General features: G+C 35.8%; 1 protein-coding gene across 1 annotated transcript in view; it reads right to left on the minus strand.

The window, feature by feature from the left end:
• Window positions 1–808: 808 nt before the first annotated feature.
• The window catches only part of LOC150079607 (kinetochore protein Spc25-like), a 41,549-nt gene continuing 22,088 nt past the window's right edge, over window positions 809–20,269 (minus strand). Inside the window, exons 4-6 of the mRNA XM_090383135.1 lie at window positions 14,482–14,592; window positions 8,753–8,851; window positions 809–930 (exon numbers count right to left, since the gene is read on the minus strand). Coding sequence (XP_090239261.1) covers window positions 809–930; window positions 8,753–8,851; window positions 14,482–14,592 — 332 coding nt within the window. The remainder of the gene's footprint in view (window positions 931–8,752; window positions 8,852–14,481; window positions 14,593–20,269) is intronic.

The following is a 20,269-nucleotide window of genomic DNA, read 5'->3' on the forward strand; positions in this document are numbered from 1 at the left end:
AGGTGTGAAGTGGAAGTGGGGTTTTTTTTTTTTTTTTTTTTTTTTTGGCTGATGCTGCATAAGCTTGCTTTCTTGCATCAAATGCCTCTACTAATGCTTATTTTTAGGTTTAGGCTATTTTACTGTCTGGATCTTTTTCTGTCATATTTAGACTAAAATTTTTGAATTCAATGTTAAAATTGGACCAAGTAATACCGTTTAAATTTTACGATTTCTAAATTAAAATTTTGCTTTGTCAACTGCCGTTTTCTCAATGGTAAAGATTTTTTCCTGGTTTAGCCTAAAAACATCAGCTTACTTCTGAAATGTACATACAAAACGAAACTGTACAAGTGCAGTTGTTAGTCATGAGCATCATGCTACAACTGTTCGATTTGCTTTTATTTTTTTGTTTCAAATAATATCAGTTTACACTTGTTTCCATAATATAGAAATGATGTTTTTATACTAAACTGAAGGTAAAGAGCAACTTTCCCACTGAGAAAAAAAAAAGCTGATTATTTTAGGCAACATTTTAATTTAGAAATTGTAACATCTAAATGGTAATACCTTGCCCCATTTAACACCAGATTCAAAAATTTTAGCCTAGATACAGTAAAAAAAAGGTCCAGATGACAAATAGCCTAAACCTAAAATTAGTAAGAAAGTCAGTGCCTTTTAATTGAATCGCCTTGTACACAGGGCTATTATATACAAATAGTACGCATATATCATATACAGAATTAATATGTTTATCAAAAAAATACATTTGCGTAGTCTGGAAAAAGCCACTGTGGAACCGTACTGCTTCTCTCATAAAAATGAATTTTCACAACAGTAATGAGACAAACTTATTTCTCATTTTTACCACAAAATTTCCTAAATCATTAGTTTTCTGTAATTCTTCTACAAGAACAGCTAGATCTGGGATTTCAGGAATGCAACGAACCACTAGAAGGTGGAAAAAATAAATAAGGATATGCAACATCAAGAAATAAACTATTCTAACACTATTATGTACGATGTTAAATAATTTTAATAAATGAGCACCATGTTACAAACTGGTTTCTTGTTCACATGCAATGAGTAAGAAGGATTGTGAATTTGCCTTTCTCAACCTGCTGCCATCATAAGAGTTACCTCTAATCTAGTGTTTAGAATTCTCACAGCATATTGTACTCTAGCATCCCCACACTCCATTAATCTATATTTAATTTTAATGTTGAAAAGCCAATTCCACAGTTTCCCCCTTTATTTCTGTTTAAAGCAACCTGGCTAAATTTATTGATACAAAATGCTTCTCTACTTCTTTTTTTCCAAACTTTTATCACTATATGCTTTGGCACACTCTAGCACATGCTCTGCCAATTCAAATTTTTTAGTGAGTACATCTGTGTGCATTTCAAATCTTCTTCCCAGAAGGCTTGAAACACCTATGTATACCCTACAACATTTACACTTATTTTTATATACTGTATGTCTTCTATTATAATCTGGTATCAGATCTTTGAACTTACTCCCATTTTGTTGATTAGCTTAAAGCTCACCCAAAGATGATACCTTTAACAGATGCTGTTTGTTTATTCACACAATTAATATCTTGCCCTTTTTGGACAGCCTAGTAACTAAAGAGAAAGATGGGGTAAGTTTACATGTGTACAGGAATAGATTTGTGGTGATACATAAATTGTCTAATTGCCCACAAAAAAAAAAAAAAAAAAAACGTTTGAACAACAGATTACAAGAGGGGTAGCGATTCCACACACAAAAGGCATTGGGACAAAAAAAAAAAAAAAAAAAAAAAAAAAATTGTAAAAAGTACAATCTTTAACCTAATTAATAAAATTGGGAATTTGTTCAAAGGTATACATACACCAGATGAGAAGATGTCACACTCACAGATGAACAGAACAAATCGTGGCTAAAGGAAACATCAAAGAATCTGAAATGGTAGAGCAGCATCTATTGGATGTGCTCATGCATGTAGTGATAGAACTTTGCAGTAATAGGGGAGGAAATGAAAAAAGAAACATGAGACATCTTTTATTATCAAGAAATTTAGCCAGGTTCCTTTAAACAGAAATATGGAGAGATATATTAGGAAACTATGGAATGACAAAGTTAAGTTGAGATTAATAGAGTGTGGGAGGGATGGAGAAAGACAGGCTACAAGAATAATGCTAGACGCAAGATGCTCCATACAACATGAAGTGAGCAGACAGGACTTGGCTCGGGATATGTAACATTAATTTATAAAAATTATTTATCATGGCGTATAAAGTGTCAGAATATTACAACTACATTGATAATTAAATACAGTAGGAGCTTTCCATAATGGGGGTTATATTCCTGAAGATTTTTGTAACTGGAAAAATTAGTGTTATTCCTACCCTGGAAGATATTTTTGTATAAAATTAATTTTATTAAAAAGCATGTAATTTTATAAGCCCTCCTTACCTCTGTAACAGACTTCACCTGCCTTCTATTCTCTTCTCAGCTGCTTAATAAATATTCTAATACTTGCAAGATCCAATATACTGCTATTGCAATATATTGGATCTGTGTTGTAAATTGTCAATTTACATAATGATGATGATGATGTAAATTGAATAAAAAGTCATCTTTACAAACATTTGAAGTGATGCTGCCATGAGATGTACCCTGGTGGTCACATGCCCCTTCCTCCAACCTACCAGTGGGCTAAACCTTGTTTCTAACTGCATTAACCAACTTATTGGGTTATCTGCCTTCAAACAACCCATTCACCTTTGCTACTTTTTGAGCTTAATATATTTTTTTGTCAAGGTTTCAGAACATTCCACTGAAACCTGATATCTCTACAAGATCTAAGTTAGAAATCACATGTCAAGTGAAATTACAAAAAACCAATGTAAATACATGTTCTAGCCTTCCAGATTTAAATTCATCTGCAAGTTTTCTGGAAGTATTTTGCTCTATTGTGTCCTTACACTTTGATATGCTTAAACTTATAGCTGTCTAAGAGGATATCACATACAGTAGCTTTAGACATTGTCTCTGAGAGGAAAGTGGAGGAGAAATTGTTGAAGATAAACATAAAAAAGGTGGGATCTATCCAGTTATATTAAAGGGAGTAAGCAAACCCTTAGCCATAATTATGAGATCTTCCTTGGACTCGGTGGAGGTACCCATGGACTGGAGATGTGCAAATGTGACCCCAATTCACAAAGGAGGATCAAAGGGCAACAAGTAATTAGAGACCTGTTATTTTAACTTCTGTTCCAGGAAAGTTAATGGAGGCACTGGTTAATGAAGCACTGCAGGATCATCTAGACAAGACTTCAGTTATAGCTCGGACACAGCATGGTTTTGTTAAGAGGAAGTCTTGCCTCACCAGTTGGATTGGATACTATGATATGGTCACAAAGGAACTGGTTCACAGAGGGAATAACTTTGATATCGTATATTTGGAGTTTACCACTCTGTGGGAGAAGACAGAGTGGTAATCAATGGACACTGCTCTTCATGGACTAATGTTATTAGTGGAGTCCCTCAGGGTTCAGTGTTGGGTCCATTGTTGTTTTTTGTATTTATAAATGATACTGATGATGGTATATCAGGCTTAATGTCCAAGTTTGCAGACGATACGAAGGTTGGCAGGGTTGTTAAGGACACTAATGACAGTATGCTGCTGCAACAGGATCTAGAAAAGTTGAGCAGATGGGCTGAGGTGGCAAATGAAGTTTAACATTGACAAATGTAAAGTACTACATATGGGAAGCAGTAACCCCAGAGTAACGTATCAACTCTGTGGTACTACACTGACAGTGGTAGAGAATGAAAAGGACCTGGGGTAATTGTGCAGGCAGATATGAAGTTTTCTGAGCAGTGCAGACAGTCTGCAAGAGTAGCTCATGGTGTCTTGTCAATGATATACAGGAATTTTTCTACCAGGGATAAGGAGGTGATTATCCCCTTGTATAAGCCAATGGTCAGGCCACACCTTGAGTGCTGTATACAGGTCTGGAGGCCTCATTTTAAGAAGGATGTGAGCTGTTGGAACGAGTACAGAGAAGGGCAACAAGATTAGTGAATGGAACAAAGGGTTGCTCTTACAAAGAAAGGCTTAAGTTTTGCAGATTAGTGTTTGGAGACTAGGAACCTGATCTGATTGAGGTGTATAAAGCCTTGAATGGTTTGAGCATGCTTAATGCTGATGGGATTCTTCCTCTGTTGTTGTTATTTGGTTTTTAGGAGCATTAGCAAATAAGGCCATATTGCTCTGGGGATATGCAGTGGTCATTCCCTGACCTTTCCGCATCCTCAGTCTTTGGTGGTCACGGGCTCGAACCCCGGTCTAATCAAGAAACATGTGCTACGCACTGCTGCTCCTGCCCACCTGGCTATGGAGGCACTTCCTTTCTCTTGCTCAGAATAATCAGAATAATTTGCAGATGATGTAAAGACTGGTAGAGTAGTTAATGATCACCACCAAGCAGAGCTTCTTCAGAATGACCTAGATAGACTTCAGGGATGGTCAGAAAAATGGCAGCTATGCTTTAATCCAGCAAAGTGTAAGGGGTATTGGACCTGGGGAACAGTAACCCCAAAATAACTTATACACTTGGCAGAGTTAAACTAAAGCCAGTAGTGGAGGAAAGGGACTTGGGTGTTACGATACAGTCAGACTTTCTCTGGGCATTGTAGACAGGTTGCAAGGAAGGCCCATGGTGTCCTATTGATGATGTATCAAACAATTGCTAGTAGAGATAATAATGTCATAATCTCATTGTATAAGGCTATTGTTAGACCACACTTGGAACACTGTGTCCAGGTATGGAGACCACACCTAAAGGAAGACATAGTGCTTCTTGAAAGGTCCAGAGATGAGTAACTTGCCTGGTGAGATCGGCAAAAGGGCGTCCATATGAGTAAAGACTTCGAATATGTGGGTTGCAGAGCTTGGAGACTAGGCACCTTAGAGGAGACTCGACTGAGGTGTTTAAGGCAAGGAGAGGCATAAGCAAAACAGATGAAGACAAAATTTTTAAGGTTATAAATGATTCTAGAATGAGGGGCCATAATTTCAAGTTACGGAGGGAGATGTTTAGACTGGATTGCAGGAAGTTTTATTTTAGCCAGCGAGTTATAAATTACTGGAATAAGTTGCCTACATGGGCGGTAGAGGGTGACAGTTTGGGGAAATTCAAAGGTCAGCTGGATAATTACCTACGGGAGGAGGGAAATGCTTAGGTTGTCCATTTCCTTTTCTCTTATTTATTGATTATTATTATAATTTTTTAAATTTTCTTATTATTATTTTATTCCTATCATTTTATTTTATTTATTTTTTTGTTATTTTATTATTATTATTGTTATTTATTTATTTTTTATTATTATTATTATTTTATTTATTTATTTTTTTTTTTTGGCTGGTGCAGCATAAGCCATAGGCTTCTTGGAACCATGTGGCCATTACTAATACTAATAAATGGGCAATGTGCTTGGAGAGATTAGCAAAACAATACCCATATGAGGGAAGACATATATGGGATACAGAGCTTGGGATACAGAGCTTGGTAACTAAGCACCCTAGAAATGGGGACCTAATTGAGGGGTATAAGATGCTGAGAGGAGAAAGTAAAATGAATGAGGAATTTCACTGTTATAAATGATTCCAGAACCAGGGGCCATAAATTCAAAACAAGGAAAAAGAGGTTTAGAACAGACTGCAGGAAATTTTATTTTAGCCAGTACAGCTTCATGGTGGTTGAGACCAACAGCAGAGAGAGAGTTGAATCTGCTCTGTCTATTGAATGCATGCATCTTGAAGTCAAACTAATATAACTTATCTGCGACAAGATCTAAACTTACTCATTTATTTCACAAATATATGTCTCAGTTTCAATCTCAATGATATCCATTTTCATTTACAATCTGTGAAGCCTTACTTATTTTTCTGACAGATCCTCAATTATTAGTTACCTCAACAATGTGATGTGGCAATAAAGTTTCTGGAGTGGTGCTGTTGTGGTCATGTTTGATAAGATTGAAAATATGTGGAAGTGGTATGTTGTAGTTCAAACTTCTTCTAACAGATGGTGGAGGAAGTCTGAACACAAGTTTTGTTAGTAGCACTAACGTGTCACAATTTCCTTGACTGTATTGTGACTGGAGATGAGTGTTAGCACAACCCAGAGACAAAGTTTCAGAGCATGCAGTGGACTTCAAATTCATCAAGGCCCAAAAAGTTTCATTTACAGAAATGCAGGATCAAGATGATGCTGATCATGTTTTTTGAGAAACGGTGATTCACAAGGAATTTGTACCCAAAGGGAAGAGAGTCGATGCTTCTTTCTATATACAGATGCTTCAAATACTATTGAAGGCACTTCCCAGGTGAGGCTGGAATTTTGAGAGAAAGGCAGCTGGTGCTTGTTGTGTGACAATGCCCCTGCCCGTTCTGCACTTGTAAAGATATTTCGGACAAAACATGACACCGTAATCAACCATCCATTCTACTTTCCCGATCTAGCACCAGCAGACTTCCTCTTTCCCAAGGTGAAAGCTGCCCTCAAAAGAAGGGATTTCAGGACATAAAGAAAAATGTAACTACTGAATTGAACACCATCTTTGCTAACTTTTTTCAGAAACTTTTAGAATGGTGTAATAAGTGCATTCAATCAGGTGGTGATTACTTTGAATAAAATTAAACCATTTTTCAGCTCCTTCCTGTGTTCTTTTTATTGTGCCAGTTCAGGAACTTTATTGCCACACCTCATATTCACTCTATGATTCCTTTTGCTTCAAAGGTGGCACTGGCACATATGAATGTTCTGATATTCCTTGTCAAGACTTACTAATTTGGAATCTCCTCTGGTGCTCAGCCTCACTCTCAAATTCATCTGTTGCCTCTACTGTTCTGTCAACTCTACTAATCACACAGAACTCTTTGACTTCCTTTCTTTGAAATTACTAATGACCAAACACACAGCTTGTTCACTTACCTACCAGAACACCAGACAATTGTAATCACATGAACACTTGTGATCTTTTTCTCACCAACAACCCTTCACAGTATTTGATCAATGTTAGTGGTTCTCTAGGCACTTCAAATCACAACCTAGTGATTGTCTCACCAAGTTATGAAATGAGATGACCTATGCAATTTCTATTCTTCTTTTCCTTGGTTGGATTACTGTTTTAAATCTTCTGATTCCAATGTTTGCTCAGATCATGTCAGTGAAATTATTCTGAAGACGAAATCCTTTACTCAGCATTCCACCCTAAAATCTCATCCTTTATTTAAACCTTGGTTTTCCAATAAACGTGATAAGGTTGTTCAAGATAAGAGTGCAGCATACTGCAATTGCTTAGTATCCAAATCTCCAGCTTCATTTTCTACCTAAACTAAGTTCAAAACAATTTGTAAAACAGTTATTAATTAGTCCAAACTCAAATTTGAACAGTCTAAGAGTCTTGTCCAAATAGTAGTTAAGCATTCTGGTCTCTTGCCAAAGCTATTTGCCACAACTTCTATCCATCAATCCCCCCACCTGTTACAACCAGATGGATCTACTCCATTTTTGGCTAAAAACAAAGCTGACTTTCCAGCATCCTTTTTTCCTTTCTGTCGTATCAACAATCTTTGGTAAACTCTCCTGTCATACCCAATGTAGCCCCACTCAATGTCTCCTATGGCCATCTGAACAGAAGCAAGTTAGGATTCAACAATCTTGATGCCAATAAAGCTTCAGGTTCTGATGGAATTTCTCTCAAAACCTGTGCTCCAGACCTTGTTCCTGTTCTGTGTTGCTTTTTTTTAATGGTTTTTTCTTCTACTTTGAAATTTACTCATATCCAGTCAGTTCCTAAAAAGGGTGACAAATCCCTCCCTCCAAATTACTGCTCCATTACACTTACCTCTACTTTTTCCAAAGTAAAGGAAATCCATCAACCACCAACTCTTAAGCCATCTCAAAATCTTGCATCTGATCAACGATTGCCAATATGGGTTCTATCAGGGTCAATCCACTTGTGATATAGGCTTATTTTATTCGTCTTTAGACAAATTCAATGGAAAAATTTAGTAAAACTCAAGCACAATTGCACTTGACATTTCTACAGCTTTTGATTGTGTTTGGCATAAAGGCTAAATAAGCTTCCATCTTATGTTCTATTTTTTGCAAAGGGCTCTAATTTCTCCATTAATGCTCATATACCACAAAGTTCAGTTCTTTCTTCAACTCTCTTCCTCTTGCATATTAACGACCTTCTTCCAACTGACTAGATATCTATCTACAGTTTGGCTGATAACAGCACACCACATTCCATCTTCCAATTTGGGAAACCCTGTCCTGCAGAAACACCTTCAACTTCTCAAATATGCACTACCAATGGTCAGCTCAGAGCCTAGACTTCAATTTCATGAACAAGCACCTGCAGGATGAATTGGGGCATTGGCATCTTTGCAAACTATGTTTGGGGAATTTTTGATCAGCATCTACCAAAAGTTGGTAAAACTTTACACCTTTAGGCTGAGGTTGCCATGCAAGTCAAAAGACAGCACACTATCTATTAGGTTTTTTTGAATTAAAAGTCCATTTTTGTGAGACACATGATCTGGATACTTTTAGTCATATAGTGTAGATATATAATTTCTAAATTAAGCAGCCCTGTTTGCTGAATGTAATCAGATCCAGGATTGACAACAAGATAATATGTTTTTATAAAATCTCACTTTCTACTGTTTTCATGAAGCTTAAAATAAAACAAAAGTTTAAAAAATACTTACCATAAAACTTATTGTCATCATCTAATTTAAGGTCAAATACATACTTATGATCAGGATTATTCTTGTCAATTTGTGTAAAGGTGAAAGTAAGGATACACTCTGAAAAAGTAATATAAAAATGTAGTATATAGAATATTTATTAATGGTATTGATGAAGGCATATTAGGCTCAAGTCAGTGACAAATAGCACAATTATCCGAATAATGATAAAATACAGAAAAAATTCTTTGAAAAATTCATAGGTTAATGAAAGAAACATTATATTATAGGAATCAAGGTAAAGTGTGTTTTGAATAAGTTATGCAACACAGAAATATCACATGGTCAAAAATGTGTCACTCTTTAAAGACTAATATTTTGACAATACAGCAGGGCCCCGTTATTAACGCGGTTCGCTTTACGCTGATTCGCTATAACGCTGTTCTTATATTATAACCCATACCTGACTATAACGCTGTCACAGATCACTATAACGCTCTTTTACAGATTGCATTTTTGGCATATTTAACGAAATCGTTTCATTTGATGGAATCGACAGCTTGAAAATGAATAGGAAAACAGCATTAAAATGTTTCCCACGCCGACTTGATAAATTTTCCCACGCTCAGTGAAATTTTCTCGCACGCTAATTTAATTGCAGTACAGTGACTTGTTACATAGTTCCGAGATCAACATTTTAAAAAATGATCAAGTTTGTAATATGTGCGTTATATGCATTTATCCGAAGTCTAGTCATCACTCAGTACAGTATTAGACATCGTGCGTAACGGACAGTTTACTTGAACATTGTATCATAATTAATGCAACCAACGCAGTTACATTTTCGAAAAGTTAATAATCGCCGATAAGAATGAAAAAGCAACAACGTCTGAGCGCAGTACGAAGACTATAAATGTAAGAAAAAGATTGAATTTGAAAATTAAATTAGATGTTTTTAAGCGAATCGATTCTGGTCAAAGACAAGCGGATGTGTGCCATAATTTAGGACTTGCAAGTTTAACTGTAAGAACAATTATAAAAAAAAATAAAGAATTAATTTTAGCAGCAGGAAAGATAGCTGTTCCACTGCGAGCAACTAGGGCTAGGACGGCTATTAGGATTCAAATGGAAAGACTAACTAATTTTATTGAAGATAATATCCAATGCAGAATTCAGTTAAGTTAAATGTTATTAAAAAGAGAGAGAGAGAGAGAGATTAGCCAATATGATGATCTGAAGAAAACTCACCTAAAAAAAACAAAACAAAAATGTGGAACCATTTAAAACTAGTAGGGGCTGGTTGAATAGATTTAAAATCCAAGGAGAAGCCACAAGTGCAGAAGGAGCCGAAACTTTCAAAAAAGAACTTGTTCAAATTATTGAAGAGGGGTATTATGTGTTATACTTCTCAACAAGTTTTTAACATAGATGAAGCAAGACTTTTGTGGAAACGAATGCCTAAAAGAAGTTTTTCACATTGAAAGAAGAAAAAAAAAAAAAAAAAGCATGCCAGGTTTCAAAGCAGCGAAGGATCAGTTGACTTTATTGTTGGGTGGTAACGCTGTGAGGGATTTAAAATTAACATCCCTTTTAGTTTATTTGGAAGAGCGCCAAAGTTCAACCCTAAATCGACACATTTTTCATGATTAAATTCATCAATTAAATTAAATCAATTTAGAACAATTAAATTCATGATTTTAATTGGAAATGTAAATTTAATTTTGATGCGTAAGTAGTTACCACATAATTATATACGTATGTATGCAGAATATTTTATATGTACAAATATTTGAATATTAAATATTTTGACCGACATTTGTACATCTTTTCACTACCATTTATTATTGATTAGGAAATATCCTATGGCACCGACCGCAACTCACAAATACATGTTACCTTATGGGCATGCGGCGCTCGCTTAGCGCGGATTCACTTAGCGCTCTGTTTTTACGGAACGAATTATCAGCATTAAGCGGGGGTCACCTGTAATGTGAAAACCATAAATGCATTAAAAAAAAAAAAAAAAAAAAAAAGGCACATGTGCTCAGCACATGTGGTAGATGGTTTTATGTGGAATATCCTTTGTATTTCTTTTAGGTATTTTGATTTGTATATATCGATTATGAAATAACAATGGAATGTAATTAAAATGCAAGACAAAAAAAAGAAACTGTTGACAAATATTTGTATTGTTGCATTCATATTTCCTGCAGTAGTAACTGCAGGAAGTATGATTGTGATATTATACTGTTCAACAAATGGCTACAATCATATAGGTAATTAGGCTATTGGCTTGAATTTTGTGCCTTTGGCAGAAGCCACAGATGACGTCACTTCCATGATGCATTTTTTGTGGCCAATCAGATTTACTCTGTTGTAAGTGCCCCCAAGGATGTTTCACATCAAAAACACAAATGGCACCGAGTTAGTTAATGCCCAGCAAGAATGAAGTGCATACGAAGTGCAAAAATGGCACTTCGTACGCATTCGTGCACTTCGTAAGCAAATGTACACAAATGGCACTGAGTTAGTTAATGCCCAGCAAGAATGAAGTGCAGTTCAATTATACAATGAAAAGATGGCTGATCCAATCAGTTATTCATGTCTACTTTATGACTATAAACTGGGCAGAAATACCACGCAAACAGTTACTAAGATATGCATGGCATTCAGAAAAGATATAGCAACTGAGTGCAAACACAATAAATCGGTCAACCGCTGAGTGCTGGGCACTCAGGATGAAGGGTCCGTAGTCACAAATGGTCGTTAGTGTAGTATCTCAAATAGAGAGCTTTATGGTAACTGAAAAAAAGTTTCTAGTACCCTGGCTTGGCCTAAACTGAGGAACTAATGAAAACATTGTCTATTTGAGTCTTTCCAGTTGTTGTGAATGACAAGGGTGTGAGAAGTGACACCGACTTCTTCCTGGAGAAGTGATTAAAGTCTTGGGGGAAGAAGTGAATGGCAGGTGAGGGCCGTGCAAGACTCCACACAGACACCTCCTTACCACCACTGCCTCAACACTGGCTCTCTGAGTACTTCCTTGCTGGGACAAATTCATCTTTTAAAATTGTTAAAAAATGCTTCTCATCACAAAATTTATAAATGACCTTTATAGAATTATTAACTAACTATTTAGCAACCTTTTTGTCACCAAAAGGAGAGTTACTTTGTACAAAGAAGCACGCTATCGAAGTTCAATAAAAAAATTTTTTTTTTTTTTAATTTTAACACAAAGTAAACGATAGATTTCAATAGAAATAGTTTTCCCTTGATAAGTATCCAATAACGCATAGCTAATTTGATTTTTAAATTTTTAGCTCCATTAGCAACAGAAATAGATGGGGGGTACACAAAAATTACTCATTTTCCTGTCTGGCACCGCCATTTTTAATTTTAAAATTATATTTTAAAAATCTTGTCGACAACCTATAGCTTATAGGTTGTCGACAAGATTTTTGCCCGCCCACATTTACCCCCCATTTCTCAGACAAATTTTTGTCAACAACGATCAATATGGCATTATGTTGGCCCACATGATGTACAAACCCATGCAAAATTTCAAGTCAATAGGTTGAGTGGTTCCAGAGATATAATGCTGTGACAGACAGATGGACAGACAGACAGACAACCGAGTGACATTATAAGGGTCCTTCGTTGGACTACAGACCCTAAAAATGATTCATAAAATTTAACAGGTGATGAGTCATTTGATGATACATAAGGGATAATCAACCAGCAACTGATAATAATGAGCTGAAGTCCATCACTAAGTTGGATCTGTAAACTGGATGTAAAAAACAATTTTGATATCACCTCCCACCATTCCCAACACGCTCCATTCAATGCCTCCCGTGGTCTTCCGTCAAAAGGATGTTAGAAGGATTTTGATGAATCTTGATGCTAAGAAAGCTCAAGGTCCCAATGGTATTTCTCCACTTGTTCTCAAAACCTGTGCTCCTGAACTTACTCCTATTCTTTGCCGCCTTTTTTCACTTTCTTATTCCAAAGGTGTTTTTCTTTCTGCTTGGAAATTTGCTCATATCCAGTCAGTTCCCAAAAAGGGTGACAAATCCCTCCCATCCAATTATCATCGAATTGCAATTACTTCTACTCTTTCTAAAGTAATGGAGAAATCAATTAATCGCCAACTCTTAAACTACCTAGAAACCTTCTGTCTGATCAACGATCGGTAGTATGGATTCTGTAAGTGTCAATCCACTGGTGATATTCTCGCTTATGTTACTCATTTATGGACAAATTCAATGGAAAAGTTCGACGAAACACAAGCAGTTGCTCTTGACATCTCAAAAGCTTTCGATCGTGTTTGGCATAAATAGCTTCTAAACAAGCTTCCATCTTACGGTTTGCCAACTGTTTTTTGTAATTGATTATCCAGTTTTCTCTCTGATCACTCACTGAGGGTGATGGTGGTATATGGCTCTCTGTCTTCTAACTTCTCCACTAATGCTGGTGTCCCCCAAGGTTCAGTTCTTTCCCCCACTCTTTTCCTCTTGTATATTAATGACCTTCTTCCATTGACTGGAAATCCTATCCATAGTTTTGCCAATGATAGCACATTGCATTCTACTTTCCATTTTGAGAAACCTTGCCCTGCTCAATCAGCTTCAACTTCTCGAATATCTGCTACCAATTCCTTAAATGCTGATCTCCAGGTAATTCTCCAGTGGGGCAAAGACAACTTAGTTGATTTAAATCCTTTTAAAACTCAGTCTTGTCTTATATCTTGCAAAAAAGGATTCTTCTGCTCCTATGCATATCTTTGGTGGTACTCCGATTTCTAGGCAATTTTGATATATCTCTTTTGGGGATTACCCTGACTTCTAATCTCTCTTGGCACAAGCACATTACAAATATTGCTTGCTCTGCATCTAAAAAATTTGGTTTTCTCTTTCACTCAAGGCATTACTTTTCTTCCAAACAGCTGTTAACTCTGTACAAATTGCAAATCCGCCCTACCAAGGAATATTGTTCCCACATCTGGGGTGGTTGCCCCCAAAACCTCTCTCAGGCTTCTAGATTCCATTCAGAAGAGGGCAGTTAGGTTAATTAATGACTCATCTCTAACAGAGTCTCTCCACTTGCTGTCTCATAGACGTACTGTTTCTGCTGCATGTCTTTTCTACAGATACTTCCATGGACACTGTTATTCTGAATTGGCTTCTATAATTCCTGCTCTCTCTTTCAAAACAGTCCGAACATGTATCACAACCAGTCAACATCCTTTTACTATCCAACTTCAAACTCACAGAACTGATTTTTCTTCTTCATTTATTCATTCAACTTCCATTTTCTGGAACAACATTTGTATATACGCTTTTCTCGAAAATTACAATCTACAGATATTCAAGTCTAATATCGACAAGCATCTTCTCAACCTTCACCCACGCACGATACTAAGTATTATAGGTTCTAATACCTCTGTTTGGGGTTTTCATTAAACAAAAAAAAAAAAAAACCTGATATAATACAAGATTATTGTATTGTGATATCAAAGCCCAACAAAAATTGATGTATTCATCAAAATCACCAAGCACAATAATATTTATTGCTAGCCACTTAGCACTTCTAATAAGCTTTAAGTACTTTTTTTTTTTTTTTTTTGCAAATTATATTACAGTTCCTCTAACTTTAATTAGAATACACTTAGGATATTCATTAATATAAGGAATATTTATTGAATATGCAAAAGATAAAAAATAATGGTTAAAAAGGTAAAAAGCACACACCTGATCCTTGTTTTCGCTTAAGAGTTATCGCAAGGTGTTTTGTGAAATGGGAAACAGCTTGTTTCACAATATCTATGAATTCTTCCCTGGACTGTTTGTGAGCTTCAATTGCTACAGCATAAAAAAATATAAACACGTGAACAACTGGTAAGGCAATTTTAACTGAAAATTATTAATTTATCATTAAATACACTTATGAATACTAATCTCTAATAAACTGATCTACAAATATGCCAAAAGTAGCCTTTCTTTGATACTAATAGTATAATCATAGTGACATTTACAGTACTTGGTATAACAGATATAAATGATGAAAAGGATCAGATACCTGTGACCTCTTTTCAAAGACAAGAACTATAATTTCTACATCAGTGGGCACTGTGATTATCTAATATCAGTAATTCAGCTGAAATGAGGTCCTGGAAGGCAGGTGAATCACAATTGTTCAACTACTGATGTTATGTCCTAACATTAGTATCTGAAATAGCATGTTTCAAATGCTATTAAGAGACTATCTTAAACTTTGATGATTGTCCACACAAATACAACAGCAGTCAGGTGAGCCATTGTAATGTCAAGTCAGGTGACACTGTAATTATGGTAACAGACACTTAAAATTGCACCTATTATAGTTTCTCCTCTGATGTCAACACTCACGTAAAACTCACCACAAAATTACTCCCCAATAAATGGAGCTAGTCTTGTCCTCAGACTACCTTCCACTAATAAATTAGAACTTTATGAGGCCCTGACTATTAAAATATTTCAGTATAATATTTAACTTTTCTTTGTTAAATTCTTGATTACGAGCTGATATTTTCAAAACATGGAACCTTAAATGCATTACTATTCCAGACAGAAAATTCAAAAACTTTAGATGACGTAAGGAATGCGTGATATTTCTAAAAATTAAGTTCACTGCATTGTTCCTTCTCCCATTTTGTTGTTTTCATATCAGCAGACAACTTGCTCAAAAACTCAAAATTACTGATGTGCTTTTGTCTGTCCTTAATTTAATAAATGTGCATCGTGCTAGTTTGGGAGGATACAGTCGCTTTTTTTTGGGGGGGGGGCAAAGAATACACAGAACTATAGTTTAACAGCAGCTGCAAGCACAGGAAGTTGATTCTTGCTCTGCTTCTATTGAATATGCTTCTGTGAAGCAGCCTCAAAAGCAGGGTCTGTGTGGGGGGGGGAGAACAAGGCCTGCTGGGGATCTTCATGGGAGAAACAAATATATGGGCCTTTTAGGGTTATTAAGAACAAAAATAGGTGCAAGTATACTTGTGTGCATGCTATTGCCCAGAAGCACCGTAAATAAATTTGATGAATTTGAAGTACTGGCTTAATTTCAGAAACTTGTAACTGGGAGCTAAATAATTTTGTGTTAACTGAGAGGAAAGTGAGAGAGAAACTGTTGAAACAAAGTGAATAACGCACCTGGAGGTTGGCAAAATCAATGCAATTATATTTAAAAAAAAAACACAACAAAAGAGGTAAGCAAATATTTAGCTATCATCATGACAGCATCCCTGGGTTCAGAGGAGGTTCCCACAGCTGGAGATGTGCAAATGTCTCCCCTATTTACAAAGGGGGGGGGGGGATCAAAGAGTAAAGTGAGTAATTATCTTCTACTTCAAAGAAAATAATAGAGTCAGTGGTTAAAGAAGTAATGGAGATCATTTATTCATAAAAAGACACAGGGAATGCAAATTTCAATATGGAGAGTACAATGTGTACAGAAAGGACATGTATATGTAGCTTTGTTGCAGCAGTTCCTAAAGGTTCCCTCAAACCTGCTTCTGCAAAGAAATTCATGTATATTGTGCTGGTTTGTATGCTTAGTGTATTGTGTTGTATGACTGACCTCTCAGCAACCAGTCAGAAAAAGCCATGTGGAAATCCATTGGCTGGCTTCATTCTTGCCAAGAAGCGGGTCATCTTCAGTACGAAATTAATCATGATATTTGGTCTGTTTGTTTGTTTTGTTTGTTATTTGGTTTTTAGGAGCATTAGCAACTAAGGCCATAATGCTCCGGGGATATGCGGTGGTCATTCCCTGACCTTTCCGCATCCTCTGTATTTGGTGGGCACGGGCTCGAACCCCGGTCTAATCAAGAAGCATGTGCTACGCACTGCTGCTCCTGCCCACCTGGCTACGGAGGCGCCGATATTTGGTCTCTCACCAAAAGCCTTGGGTGGGGTTATTAGGGGGTGGTAATCAGGTATACTAAAAAATAAAATTTTAAAAATGTAAATTAATTAAAAATGTTAAAATAAAGAACAGAAAATAATAAAATAAAATAATGGAAATTAATTATAGAGAACAGAAATTAATTCAGAAAATAATGTTGAATCAGTTTTATGTGACAAGCTCTGAGAAAACAAATGAGAGGATTATGTCACTCTTGATCTGATTATTATCAGCAGTGACTCATCACTTATTAAGAACTTTCAAATAAAGGAATCACTAGGCGGCAGTGATCATAATCTATTCATGTGGGATTTGCTTAAAGATACAGCTAACGTCACAGGTAAAGGAAGGGATTTTGCTTTTGTAAAGGTGACTATGGGCTTACAGTTTTAAAATTCATTTCAATGGGACCAACTGATATTAACTTAAAATTTTAAATGTGAAGCATTCAGAAAAGTAATATAGAACCTACTATGCTTTTTACACCAACTAAGAGATATTGTTCAAGGCTCAGACCTCAAGTGATATCAGATTAACTGATGAACTAGTGGCAGAGAAGGGAAATGTATGGGGTGATTATAAATTATCAGGGACATGGAAACTTACATTAAGTACAAACCTGTTTGCAATTAAGTCACTAAGGGGGCTAGGCAAGCTAAGACTTCTTTACTTATGTTAACACTAGAAGGAAAGGAATGAGTTACGTTGGTCCACTAGATACGAATGGTATAACTGTTAATGATCCGGTTCGGGTTGGTGAAATATTAAATACATATTTTGCATCTACAATCATGCATGAAAAGTTGGATTCATTTGGGATACTGGTATTCCAAAAAAAAAAAAAAAAAACATTTTTCTCAATAAATTTTGATGACATTTAGGTGCAATAAAGTAAGAAAAAAAAAAAACAAGTAATTACTTGAACTTTGATTACAATAATAAATATTCTAACAAAAAATTATTAAACATACAGTTATTCTAAAAACAAAAAAAAATATATGTGCATTGAAACTGCAAATTTGCTTATGTCTAAGCATCCACACTACCTGCCCTGAATAAAGTGAGCTCTTAAGAAACATAAGCAATCGATAGTGTTATCATTTAAACTGGATCTAATTTTAAGTACATATTTAATTAGCAGCAGAAAATGCCCTTTTGGATTCTGTGCTGGTTCGTGCTATTGTACTGAGATAGTCGTAGATGAGTTGCAGTTTATCCCCCCTCCTTATTCCCTCAGCTTCAAAAAATCTTATTTTCTTCTTAACTTTTTATGGCACTATATCCGTATTAACGAAAGAAAGGGATGGACATTTAAGCTTTGTGAGGAAACCAAATCTAAGATGTGGGGGTTATTTATTTATTTATTAATTTTTATTTCCCTCTACCTTAGTACTGCTGTCACTGGCCATTGTTATGATTTTTGTACAGCAGCTCCCCCTCAAGCACTAAGGCCCACAAGCTACCTGACTGTATTAAAAAATCAGAATTTGCAGGAGCTGAAGGATTTTCCCATAGTTTCTCATGAGCAATGACACAAATATCATAAAACAAAAGTCATTCATCACACAAAACTACTTAAAAGTATATACATAATTGGCATTCATTTACATCTAATTTTTCTCATTTAATCTGTTAATACATGCTATCATTTCCATAAAATTTCTCTGAATTAACAATATCAATTCTCTCTACAGATGCAAACACTAAGCTAATTCAACCTTAATCACTTTCTCATATTTGTCTTAATCAGCAATATCAATTCTCTTCACAACAGCAATCCATAAGCTGACTTAATACTTAATTCCATATATCTCTCTCTCTTAATTTAGCAATATCAATTTTCTTTACAACTTCAACCAATACACCAACCCAATACTAAACATTTCTGTAAATTTCTCGTAATTTCTTCAACTTCATCCTTACTTTAAAATAGTTTTATTTAAGCACCCCTTTTCACAGTTCAGAGAACTTATCTTCCTTCTCTTTCACGGTGGGATTCCTTTGTGCGGATTCCATCCACGGAGTACGGTGAAGTCTTTCTTCTTAGTTGAATTCTGCCATATAGGTCTTCCAGTACTGTCTTATTTCGGGAACAGTTCTCTGTTAATACTGAAGGAAATTACCACAGCAGTAGTAGAAGCCAGGGCCCAATCTGACTGGGTTGTTACTGAGCTTCCGTATTAACTTCTAGCACAGGGACATGTTCAGCGGAACTCATCACCATATAGTGGGACACGATCAGAACTGGATCCTGAACTGAACCCAGAACTACCATTGCAAGTCTGCAACCCTTCCAAACAACAACCACAACCCACTCTTTTGGCACGAGAGCCTTATTTATTTCCTTTTCATTTACATATCTCCGCCTATCTAATTTAAACCTGACCTAATCATGGTGTTATTCTTTAAGCTTACTCTCCTTCCTTTGGTGGGAAAAACATTCTGTTTTTCCCACCAAAGGAAGAAGAGTGAGCTTTTTCCCACACAACGAAACTTTTTCATCTTTTGTCTCTAGATCACATGCTGACAATATATTCGAACTGCTCCATACCGACATCCTTTCCCAAAATGCACTAAGTGTCGCATCCTCAAGTAGCGGTGTAACAGAGGGAATAAACTATTGTTCAGAAGCTTTTAATTTTAACCCTTCTGCACCAGCCACACCATTGTTCACCATATTCCGTAAGTGCCCTACCAGGCCTACTTCCACTAATGGAAATATTTCTGTAATGATATTTTCGTTATTCCTTAAGTGCTTTACTTCCACACAATAAATATTTATTATTAAGAGAAATATATTTGTAAGATTTTATGTCTTAGTTTCATGACATTTTCAGGTTTCCGTTGCATACGTTGGGTATAATAATCCCTCTGTAATATTAATGATTTATTGTTGTCGATTTTATAACCTTTATGTGAATAAATCATAAACAATTATTTTTTAAATTAGTACAGAAAAATTGGTATTTTTGTATCAATACCACTATTTCAAATCCTGAAAAAAAAATGATCGGGATCCTGGAATCTCGGTATTGTAAGCCCTACTTATAAGAAAACCAAGTTGCAACTGCGAGTTAAATGATTTTGTGTTAACTGAGAGAGCAATTGTTGAAACTAAAAGTGAATAAGGCACCTGGAGGTTGGCAAAATCAATGCAATTATTTAAAAAAAAAAAAAAAACCACAACAAAAGAGGTAAGCAAATATTTAGCTATCATCATGACAGCATCTCTGGGTTCATAGGAGGTTCCCACAGACTGGAGTGTGCAAATGTCTCCCCTATTTATAAAGGGGAGATCAAAGAGCAAAGTGAATAATTATTAACATTAACAAGGGCACATTATGCAAGAAAGCAAGCTTATACAGCATCAGCCAAAAAAAAAAAAAAAAAAACAACCCTTATTTCACCCATCCCCTCACTCCAAATATTTGTCAAGTTCTGCCTTGAATCTATTTAAGCCATCAACTTCCACAACAACAGATGGAAGCTTGTTCCAGCAATCAACCACCCGCTGGCTAAAGGCAAACTTCCGCACATCTATCCTACAATCGTCTTTCCTCAATTTGAATTTATCACCTCTCAGGTGATTATTCT

This window comes from Mastigoproctus giganteus, chromosome 10 (genome assembly GCF_048544385.1).
Source record: "Mastigoproctus giganteus isolate SK-2022 chromosome 10, ASM4854438v1, whole genome shotgun sequence".
Lineage (NCBI taxonomy): Eukaryota > Metazoa > Arthropoda > Arachnida > Uropygi > Thelyphonidae > Mastigoproctus > Mastigoproctus giganteus.